General features: G+C 35.8%; 1 protein-coding gene across 6 annotated transcripts in view; it reads right to left on the bottom strand.

Annotated features, from left to right (window-relative positions):
- The window catches only part of LOC143240042 (uncharacterized), an 80,149-nt gene that overhangs the window by 49,515 nt on the left and 18,071 nt on the right, over positions 1-12,563 (bottom strand). For all 6 annotated transcript variants that reach the window (XR_013021531.1, XR_013021530.1, XM_076481824.1 and 3 more), the window contains exons 3-5: positions 11,755-11,993; positions 1,546-1,693; positions 156-359 (exon numbers count right to left, since the gene is read on the bottom strand). Coding sequence is in view for 4 of the 6 variants with exons in the window: in XM_076481824.1 (XP_076337939.1) it covers positions 156-359; positions 1,546-1,693; positions 11,755-11,993 (591 nt within the window). In the remaining 2 variants the exon portion in view is untranslated. The remainder of the gene's footprint in view (positions 1-155; positions 360-1,545; positions 1,694-11,754; positions 11,994-12,563) is intronic.

Raw genomic sequence — 12,563 nt, 5'->3', positions numbered from 1 at the left:
AGTAGGACAGTTTATTATTGTCTATCTGTATTTTCCACGTGATATGAACATTTAGAAAACTAGTTTACAACCAACTATTCAGGTGAAAATGAACAACTCATTAAGTTATGACTGTAAATATTAAATATTTACTGAATAATAAAATGACTTTTTACTTTTTTCATTCTCTTGTGGTTTAGTATTACTTTTTGTCTCTTTTTCCTTCACAATTCTAATCTCCTGTTTCACTGGAACTGTGGTCTTTTTCTCCACGTTCTTTACAACAGGTTCCTTTGAAGTTGTTGTGGAAGGTTTAATTACAGTCTTTGCTACAGGTGACTTTCTGATTGCAGAGACTACTTTTCTTACTGGTTGAACAGCTGAAAGTTAATCAACAAGACATTTTAGTCAAATCAATTTGTCTCTTTAATTTACTCATCTGAAATGATTTCCAAGAACATAAGGACAGAGTTAAAATGAATAAACAGTATATTTCAATCAAATAAGCCCAGTGTTAGACCAAACAAATGGAAAATCTTAGGAAATTTGCAGACTGTTAAATAGAGCAAATAGAATTTACTTGTTGGTGTTTGTCAATAGTCAACTTGTGGAACAGCTTGTGTGATAGTGTGGTGTGTTCCAATAGTCAACCTGTGGAAGATCTTGTCTGATAGTGTGGTGTGTTCCAATAGTCAACCTGTGAAACTGCTTTGTGACAGTGTGGTGTGTTCCAATAGTCAACCTGTGGAACAGCTTTTGTGATAGTGTGGTGTGTTCCAATAGTCAACCTGTGGAACCGCTTTGTGACAGTGTGGTGTGTTCCAATAGTCAACCTGTGGAAGATCTTGTCTGATAGTGTGATGTGTACCAACAGCCAACTTGTGAATCAGCTTGTCTAATGGTATGTGGTGTTCCAACAGTCAATTTGTGAAACAGCTTGTGTGAGGCATGCCAGTATATATTTATCTTGTGAAAACGACATGTGAACTTACATACTATTATTTCTGTAATTTAAGGTTTGTATTGACAAAAAAATTTTGAAAAACAGTTTTAATAAGGTAGAAAACAGCTCAAACTTATACTTAAATGCATCATTTTTATTAACAAAGTTTAACTGCCCACCTAAGAATACTAAAATATTAAATAAGATCCAATATTACAATTTTTTTTATCATAAAGTAAACAAGTTCAATCAAAAACCAATCCAACAAACATTACTGTTTCAATCTAAACACAATTATCAGGATGAAAGGTAAACACTCACATAAAAGCCACAAGTTGTGGCAGAAAGATCTAACATAATTATCAGAGTGAAACGTAAAACCAGTATTCATAGAAAGTCCATAAGTCTTACATTTTCCCTGGAATTTAGTTGAAAACTGCAAAAATTACCTACAGCTTTGGATCTGGACACACACAAAAAGTAATTTAAAGTGTCTTGTGAACAATTTATCTTGGCAACTAGGACAACACATGCCCAGGTTCTATTTTAGATAATGCATCACTTTGTACAAGGAACTAAAAAATATACTGCACAAATAGCACTATTATATTAAAGTATCTTACTCTGTTTTTCTGGAACTTTTATTGTAGATTTAGCCACTCCAGTTACAGGTTTGGAAATCTTAGCTTCGGATACTGTATTCGGCTTCTGTGAAGATGGTACTTGTTTCTCAGTACTAGCTACTGGCTTTCTGCTCACGATTCTTCTTGTCTAAAAATTAATTTTTAGTTTACTGAAAAAAGCAATATTATTTTCAAGAATGTAGCAAAAATTACAAAACAATTACACAAGAAATAGTCATGGTACAACTTACATGTTTAGATTTACTAATAAATGAACCACACCATTCTCATTCAATCTTAACTGCAGCTACTGATAACAGACTTTCTCTTACATGCCATTTCTTTTTACTGTCTACCCTTACAAGTTTTAAACTGTTCCTTCCTCGTGAGTTCACTTCACTTATTAAGCTCATTTCTTGGTGCTAGAAAATGATGTGGATCATAAACTTGCATACTTGTCTATGCAAACTATTAATCTATTAGTTAATAGTAGATTTAATACCACACACAAAGAACTATGAGGACATTTATATTCCTCTATAACAAAAGTTCTGGTAATAGATGCTTGATCCTTATACCTGAAGAAATACTGTACTCTGTGTACAGGTTTTGAAAGATATTTCAAATTAATTTGAGAGTATGAATAATGGTAAAATATACATAACCTGTTTGTAATCAAAATAACCTCTTTACTTGTATTCAGAAACAATAACAAATATTTTTGTCTAGCATTATTCCAATAAGATAGTATAATAAACTTACAATTTAAATAATCTTGAATAACATGATTTACAATATCCACTGGGGAGGTATCTTAATAGTTTCTATCTATTTGCACAAAATCTAATGACATATAAATTGAAATAGAGTCATATTCTTCAACCTTTACATGAAGTTCAAAAATTCTCTTTGAGTACTCACACTATCTGCACCTACAGTTTAACTATTACTTTTAAATATACAAGTTATGTTTCCCATACTGAAAATATATAGCTATTCTTGTTCAGTACTGCAATACACTAAAACATTTTTTTTTTTTGCATGCCACAAGCCTTTCACTCACATGCAACCCATGTTTATTGTGATTCAATTGTGTCTTGCATTCAAATTATCATGTGTCACACCCACCTGATGCATGTGACTCCCTCTATTCAATTCTATAAAATTATTGCTTCAAGATAAGGCAGAAAAAGAAACACTACTTTTCAGTGGGGAGGACAAGTAAGAAGTATGACAGGAGGTAAATACACAATGTAGATATTTTCAACATTGGAAAATTATAACTTTTGGTACGATATGTTATCTCTTCTCACATATATATCTAGAATTCCATATTTAAAAGGTGGAGATAAGTGTGAGTGATAAAAAGAAGCATTCTTCTGTAAAATATGAAGTACACCTTATACTGATAATCTTTTTAATAGAGGATAATATATGGGAGACTGCATCACTTCTGTACACTCTTTGCCCAGTGTAAAGTGGACATCAGCACACAAAGTGGAGGAACACAACCAAAAGAAAGAGAAAACAGTATGCAATCTGAACTATAATGAATCATAATCTAAATCCTGCTGAAGAGACCTTGTAGATGAATCCTCTACAGACAGTAATTTGGGGTAAATAGATGTGTTCCATTATATATAGTAGCTAGTGAAAGTTAACCTGCATGCAACAGATTTACCTCAGTTCAAAACCAAGCAGAATCAGTAACAAAACATCTCATCCAAGGCAGGAGGGGTAGCAGTATTTACACCATCTCCACCTAAAATTCAGTAGAATGAAAGCTTATATTATACAAACTGATCAATGAAATGAGCATCCATGTGTAATCCACAACTAACCAGACATTGTAATGATGGAAGTAAGAGATGTGCCCCTAGGAGAATTCATATCATACTAAAACTCAATCCAATAGGCACTCCACTATGTTTACTGGTCTTGCTTGAAATCCAAAACCAATCACCAGAAAACAACAACACATGCTTAGATGAGGTTTCCCAATTGAAGGAGTGAACTGCAATGCAAAGGACCAAATCCAAAGCAACATCATCTCCTCAAACAGGACTGTACAGCATAAAAGCACATTACTAATTTCTGTGTATCACCACACAAAAGTGAACTGTCTATAACTGATAAGCATCCACACCCTCCAGATAATCACAGTAGTTGGCATAACATCAAACCTCACAGCCAACCTTACAGGAATGGAGGATCAGTACCACCTATGCCAGCAGAACACCACCACTACTCTACTTTCAACTGAATAGATGTTATGTATTAATTTATTAGCATTAGATCACATTCAGGAGGATACCTTAATGGTCCACCACCCCAATGGCTTGGAACTGGAAAGTGGTAAGAATTCCATTACTCCACTAAAAGAATGAGAGAGAGATAAATACAGTAAAAAGTTAAGAATGTCAACACTGGAAACTATGCAATGGGTGACCATGAAAATCTTATTTTGAAAAGCACAACACCCCCAATTTATTCAACTGAAAGGGTGGCAAGAATGGGCAGCTATCCACTTCTGCTTTATCACGTAAGTCAATTTGTACAGTCCAGAAAGAGCTCACTAATGAAGCAAACATATTGTGAGATAAAAACCTATAAGTGATCTTGTGAAACACCTGATCTCAATAGTGTGCATTTTTGACCATGATAGAATCATGGCCACGTAGTATGGATTTGTAATATATTGAGTATACTTGGACATGCAACATTCAACCACAGAGTGGTATTCTGAAAGAAATTGAAAAGTATAATGTTAAATTACTATGAATAAATAAAAAGATAACTCACCTGGTAACACTCTCACCATAGTTTAAAAGATGGCAACAGGTGGAAGATGATATTTGGAAAAGGAAGAAACAGCCACATGAACATATGCTGAGAACTCCACATGTCTCTTCTAGAATTCCTCTAATAGATGGAGGTCAGATGTTAGGTATGTGCCTGATCTGATGACATCTGGAACAGATTTTGGAAGAAGGAAACAAGGAGGAATAAGCTAATCAAATCAAAAACCAAACTGAACTGATAAGAGTCAAAGGAGAGAAAAAGGTCAAGATTGGTTAGTTGTTTGGTGCAAAGTAACTGGGCTATCTGTGCCAAACAACCATTAAAAAAACATAAACTAAAATCCTTGTAAAATGTAAAAGTGAATAATGATAAAACTAAAGAAACTTCAAATAGCAGATGGAAAATTTAAATAGAATTAAATAGGCCAATGGTCCTTAAAAATTTAAAAACATTAGTTAGGTGTACAGTGCATAGCCTAACCAGTACAACTTCTTACTCCCAATCCTTATGGAAACAAGATGGCCAAAGAACAATAAGTGAGTTTTCATCTGAAAAAGCTTGTTATCATATTGCTCACTCAAAGTCGACTACCAACTGGTCCAGAGTCGAGCCTTTAATACAGGACTGTAGTCCACATATGGGATAGGCACAGTTGTGATAGCACCAGATCAGACAGACTTAGCTGTGTGTCAATGAGCCTGTTCCCACAAATACTGATATGACCTGGTATCCATATAAATTGGATAGAAATAGACGATAAAGGAAAATAGGCTGCTTGGTTTTGAATATCGATAAGAACAGGGTGAGAACTAATGTGAAGTGATTCCAGAGACAGTAGAAAACTAAGCAAGTTGGTATAAATAGAACAATTTGTGTGCTGCATAGCTTCTACATGATTTAGGGCAAAAGAAATGGTATACAATTCAGCAGTGAACACAGAAACTGCAGAAGGGATCCTGTGTGCAACCACCAAATCACAACAAACTATGGCAGAGCTTACAGAATCACCTGATTTCAAACCATCCATGTAGATGGGAATGGAATAATGGTTTAAAAGATGTTCAGCAGACAGAAGACGATACTTGCAGTCAGGAGTATCTGTTTTCCTCAGATTACTCAAAGAAAGGTCACATGTGGGGATAGTAATAAGCCATGGTGGGATGGACTGACCAATGGAAACAGCAACATCATCCAAGAACAGACCCAATTCAGCCAGCTGGGCCTGGGTACAGGGGTGAGAAAGAACTATGGCAGACCATCTATTCTAAATATGAATATCCCATTGAGGAAGGAACATAGAACACCAGATGGGATGTTGTGGTACAGATCAAAGTTTTAATGCATACAGTAAAGAAAGATGCTTTCAGCAAAAGTAAAGAGGAGGTTCACGAGACTGGACTGGAGAAGTACAGAAAGCACCAGATGGTGAACGGGATCCAACATCTTCAAAGCTGAGGTCCTGACAGAACAAAACCCACAGTCCTGTTTCGATCAATTGATAACACGATAGATCTTTAGCACAGAACATAGATCTGCTCCCCAAAAGTGGAAGAAAGGATATGAAGCATGTTCAGTGCCTTTAAACACTTTACTCGTAGCTGCTTGATGTGTAAAATAAAAGTCAGCTTACAGTCAAAGATAAGACCCAAGAACTTTGCCACAAAGACCACGGAAAGAACTACATCACCAAGACGGAGATCAGGATCAGGGTGAATACCATGTTGGCACCAAAAGTCCATGCACACATTTTTAGGAGAAACAAAAGGTAAAACTGTTTGCTGAGAAAAACCACCAATGAGGAAGGGGAAATGGACCAAGCTAAAAAGGAAGTGACCTGCTGAAGCAATCCAAACCTCCTTGCCAAGAATATGATAAATGCCAGGCAAGAAGATGGAGGGTAGGAAGGTCAGGAAAGACATACTATTAAACAAGGCTGACACAGAACAAGTGGTGTGGAGGAGGAGGCAACAAAGAGCCAGTACAAAGTAATCAAGGAGGCTAGAGTTATGCCAGGTAGTAAAAAGAAAACAAAATAACCTAATATGGAGTGGCATGGATGATCAAAATCATGGAAGACAACAGATGAGAGGATAAAAAAGGTATCAGTTAGTCAAATCTCGGCTGAATTCAGCAACAGCTACAGCTTGTGGATGAGAAACCACAGACCAAAAACGAGGTAACTTGGAATTAAGAAAAATGGCAAATGTATCCAGATGGGGAATACCCACTGTGAGCAAAGCCACCAGAAAACCTGAGGACTGAGGGACCACCAAGTGGGATAAATTTTGTGAGGTCTTGAAAGACAATTTACCATGAGATTGAAAGCACCAAAAATGTAGATCCAAAGTTTGGCTGCAAAGGGAATGAGAACAGATGCCCCCTTGGTTGTTGATATAAGCAACCACTTGAGAATTGTATGAATGGATAGAGACAAGTTGATTCCTGACTATAGGAAAAAAGTGATACACCACACAGTCAAAAGCTACAAAGTGCTGATAGGGCAAGATTGCTCAGACATAGACCACTGCCTGAAAGCCTCCTGCTGATTGACCCAAGCCCCCCCAAACCATGTAAGAAGCATCAGTAAAGAGATGCAAATACAGGTGAGGAGAAAGAAGTACACCCAACAATGTGTGGGTCTTGATCAATCACCAATTCAGATTGTCAACAAGGGAAGGAGGAAGGGTAATGCAAGGGTTCTCTGGAAAGATTCCACTGAAAAGACTGAATATGTGCCTGACTTAAGTGTACAAGTGCTTCCAGAGAATTCCATGTCCCTAAAAACTAAAGAATCTCATGAGCAGTAAAAGCAGTAGCAGTAAGGATGTGAAGAACTGAAAGCTCTATTGAATGGAATTGAGGAGAAGGTTGGGTCCAACTGAAAGGAAGTTAAATAAAACAACAAAAAACAACTTTAAAGTGGACAAGATATTGGGTAGGGGACAAGAAAGACTTCTCCAGCTTCATAATCCAACCCACTCAAGCAGCTTCTGATGGAAGAAAAATTGTGTGATGTAAAGACTCCATTTTAGAATAAGCTGACAGAAGTTGGGGAGAAGCTTTGACCACCTTACAAAAGACATACAGAGCTAAAGCAAAACTGAAGGGCAAGGCATGAAACTGGTATACATTTTTGTGATGAACAAACCAAAGACAACATCAGTACCAAGGAGAAACAGGAGTGTATAAATAGGCATCTGAAATGTTTACCTTGGTCATTCGTAATCCCAGAGAAAAAAAAACACCTTAGAGTGAAAAAGGACTCCACAATAAAATGGGGTAGAATCAGAAATTGAGTGAAGTGAAACAGATCAAACACAGGACGTTAGCCCCTAGTTTTCTCTGGGACCATATAGAACCTGGAGTAGAATCCTGGGGACAGATGGGTGACAGATTTGTTAGCTCACTATGATGGAAGAGTCTGGACTGCTTCTGACAAATATTGAATGGTAGTAAAATCCCAAGGTAAAGGAAAGGATATGGGAAATGAAGATAATGAGAGTGGGGAAAAGAAATAGAAGACAAGTCCTGAAGAACCTAATAACTGGTAGAAAATTACTGTGGAACAAAATCCACCAAATGAGGCTCAAGGGACTGGAACCAACAGAATAGTCATGGCTATGCTGGAAAGGCTAAAACCTGCATTGATAAATACAATAAAACTTGTAACTTCTAGTGAGAATACAGGTAAAAACTGGAGGATATCAGACATCAAATAGGAAAAGAGGACTACAAGGGCTCAAGGAATGCCAAACAAGATACTAAGAAGAAAAGAATCAAATGTTGAATCACACATTCCACAAATGATTCCAAAGTTTTAGGACTATTCTCCAAAATATACCACTGAAGGAAAGAAGCTATCCACAAGTCCTTGAGCAGCAGAAGATCCTGACAACAAAGGGATAAAGCCAAAAAGGGGAGAAATTATCCCCTGAAAACCCTTCAGGACATTCGTGGAATGCCTCAGAAAGAAAATGCATAGTGGGCAAATACTGTAGGAGAGTGATAAGCAGGGACGTAAATTTTTTACACCCAATGGGGGGGATGATTTTTGCAACCACTTATGTGGACTGTTCAATTTGCAAATTGGTAATCTCTGATTACATGAACCTGAAAGCTGTAAACATGCAGTTACAGAGTAATCTTGTTGTCACAATACTTGCATGTATAGTTAGGCATACTGACTGATACTTACAAACTATCTCTTAGATCGAAAAGCTTAGAAGCACACCTATATTAAAGATGTACATTTCGACTACTGAAAAAGCCTACATCTAGGCCTAATTATGTAATTCGATTGGTAAGAACACGAGAATCACAAGAACAAGCACACAATTCGTATACCTGTGATGCAATAAAACAATTCAACAGGCCAAACTGTAGGGGGGGGATGATTGTATGCACCATACCCCCCACCTAAAATAAAGGGGGGATATATATTCTCCACCCCACCCCCCAGCATCTATGCCCCTGGTTATAAGAGTAAGATAAAGGAAGAAAACTTAGCCTGGGTTAAACAGACAGGACTGTCAGATTCAGCCCACCATGCTGGCAGTAATGATTCTAACTGTTGTGAATCAGTAAAGGGATAATCTGCTTGATGGTAAGCCTAAGCAAATTGATCTATGGCACATGAAAAGCAAGGCATGCAAGCATCAGCTAGCAACTGAGAAGCAAAATACTCAACATGAACCATAACAGAAAAGGAGGCAAAACACAACAACGGGAGGAAGGAGTGTAAGAAATCAAGGAAATGAAAAAAAACTGAGAAAATACATCTTAAAAGGCTGAGTTAGGTTATCATATTTCACAAGAAGTCACTAGAAGGGATGGCATAATCAGGTAGAGAAAAAATGCTACCACAATCCTCATCAGTGTGAACAGATTCAGCAGATTCATGAGGATGTTGAGCACTGCTGAGAGAGAATGTCAACTCAGATAATGTTCCACCTCCCAACAAATTAAGGCCGAGAATTTCTCAGTCAAGCTCCCCTACTTAAAGCCTGTGTAATTGTGCTGATATCATGTTGTAGAATCTTTGATATTCATCACAGAATGATGAAAATTTGAAAATTATTCAAATAAAACTAATCACTAAAAACTTTAAAAAATAAAATAGTAGTAAAAGACATAAATGATCTTCCCACTTTGTATCAGAAACAAAAAAAAAAGTATTACAATAGCACAACCAAAATACATCTTGACTACAGCACTGACTAAGAAGTGATAGTATGGTTGAATTGCATCATGACTGTGTGTCGCACACCTATTGATGGTGGATTGTCACATAATGGTTTACATGCAAGACATTTGAACCACAATAATCATGAAGTTCATGGAAGTGCAAGTCACAAGAAAAATTTTTTTTTTACAGTACTGATGACGAATATCTATACATGTGAGTGAAAGTAATATTCCATACTGGAAATTGATGTTTCTTTAAAGCTCCATAGAACAGAACAGAGACGAGAAATGACTACACACACACAACAAAAAATACTACCAATAAAGAACCCTTTTCTCTATCATTTGCTCAGAGAACATGTAAGTGTGCCTAGTCAAACCAGAAATACAACAGTCATTTATGTACATACATACTATATTATATTCTTAAGGAAATAAACTTAGGGGCAGTGAATGGTTGTGTGCTAGTAAAAAGGTTCTACATGTTTTACTTTATATGTTCATGAAAAAATGTTGTGAAACTGTCACAAGCCTGAAGTAAGATATACTAAAGGTGTCTTGACAACACAACTAGCAAGTCTTTAGCGAACACTTATGTTCACAATGAGCCACATGATAAACCACTCACTATTTGGGTTTCACACTCAATTTAAAAACAACAAGTGCACTATCTACCCAAAATCATGGTAGCCATCTGAGGAAAGTTACAACATATGGTTTAATTTAACCAATTAGAAAACAATATGACTGCAGTTGTTTAAACAGAAAGAACAAATCTGTTTCAGAATTTTCACACAGAATTCTATCTGCACTTTCCTAGTTGTGAATTGATATGCTAGAAGGAAGGCATACAGTCAACAGCAACCACTAACAATTCTTGGGTTACTCCAGTTTGATGGAACAGCTAGGTTTTACCACCAACCTTACAGTATACCCACAGCCTCAATGTGAAACAAGTCATAAACCATCAGATCCACATTACAGATAATTAACCACTAGGACATGACTGACCCCCTACAGATAAATAAATGGAATATCATCATCTAGGTACAAAACAAACAAACCTTTCTTTGAACAATATTTGAGATTTTAAAAGCTACAGTTAATCTTTTCAATACAACATATGTCTACAATAAACAATATGGCTACTACAACACTGATAACAGGAAGCACAGCTAATGATAATACTTCATTTTTAAATGGAAAACATCAGTAACAATAGCAGTGGTAATAATTAGATTATAATATATATAAATGAAAGTTCAACAGTATTCCTAGCCTTCTGATTGGAATCTGAAAGTGGACCATAAAAGGAAGTTTCACCTCTTTCAAAATTCCAGTCCAACCACTAACCAGTAGACCTGTAAATCACAACTTTCAAAGAGCAATTTTAACATGAAACTTAAAAGTTGCTTTGTGGTAAGTGCTTAAAAACATAGCCAAGAGAAAGAGGTAAATTAAATTAGATATTATGCTTTCACCTTTTATAATTAATATTTTTATCTTTAAATATTTAAAAACTTCTTCAACTGAGATTAGTTTTTTCCTCTTTTAAACATTTTTCATAAGCTTCTAATTCCTTTGACAGAATAATACTGTTGTCATATTTTGTATACCCTAATGTTTTTATCAATATACAGAAACATACTATTTTTGTTTTTGGATGTTGGCACAAAGCTACTAAAGCTCTACCTGTGACAGACATCCCTAATTCTGAACTGATAAAACTTGAGGGAGGATAGCTAGCCAACAGCACCCACCATCAACCCCTGGGCTACTTTATAATGTGCTCACAGCTTCAAAATAGAGAGAACTACTTGTTTTTGTAGTAATGGAATGTGTAAAATGGACCAACAAAAGTTTAGTCTAGCATGATAATCACTGATCATTGCTTGACCCATATGTAACATTATATATAAAACAAAGTCATTATTATACATATTATGCATAATTCTGACTAAGTGTAAAATTCTCAAGAAAGAAAACAAATGTTCTGAGAATATAAACAACAACTTCTACTGGTATACCAAGAGCTGTGTAGAAATTAAGGATGGGTGAAAGTGTAAATCAGTGCAGTTGGTGTGTACAGATGCATTACTAGCATATTTACACACATACAACTCCAAAAAATTAATTAAGTACTTTCTAAATTATATGACACATACATAAAAGATAATCTCTTACACTGAACTTCAATAACATTTTTAAACAATTAAGTAATACCTTATCCACTTGCAGGGGCACTGAAGCAAGTCTGGTTGGTTTAGCAGGCAACTGTTTCTCAGTTACCTTAGTTTGTTGTGCTGCCTCAGAACTTGCAGCAGTTTTTCTCACAACTGGCTGGGCTGTTTTCTGTGACCTGGAATGTAACCCCAAATTTGTAGTTGACTTAGGTGGAGCTCTACTTGGAGGTTTTCTTGTGTGTCTCACAGGTTTAGCAGAGGTAAACAGCTGCTTACTCTCTGAATAAGGAAACAAAAAAAAAAAATGTTAATGTGTTATAACACTGATCATTCCAGTATGAACTTGACCAAGAAACATGTATACATTTTACTACAAGCATCCTTCACCACCAACCAAGTCTTTATGGAATTTTAACTTTCTACATCATAGTTAGTAGCTAGTGACAAATATATACGAAGATGCAAAGTTTCCTTTTCTTCTCCATTTAGATTTTATAAACAAAACACTTTACAGATTCTACTAGATATAAGAATCTGTTTTTGTCTTCAACAAATTATTCCAAATCTTTTGAGCACAACAGAAGAAATCCATTTAATATAAAATTATGAATGTATTTAACACTTAGAAAAAAAAGAGACATTCTCCTTCAATATATTTTTTTTCACTAACTCCTGTTTTAATTTACTTTATTTGAGACATTTCAATGCCTTGACATTTTCCTTATATATCACTAAACATCTGAGAAATTAACAGCAGCCTGATCTACTCTTTGAAAAGGCTGGGAAATGGTGGATTGCAAGAAGACAAAAGTAACTTCTTAAACCTAACAAAATCTGTTAAGTTTATTA

The sequence above is a fragment of the Tachypleus tridentatus genome, chromosome 13 (genome assembly GCF_004210375.1).
Source record: "Tachypleus tridentatus isolate NWPU-2018 chromosome 13, ASM421037v1, whole genome shotgun sequence".
Classification (NCBI taxonomy): Eukaryota; Metazoa; Arthropoda; class Merostomata; order Xiphosura; family Limulidae; genus Tachypleus; species Tachypleus tridentatus.
This window is presented reverse-complemented; position numbering and strand designations above follow the sequence as displayed.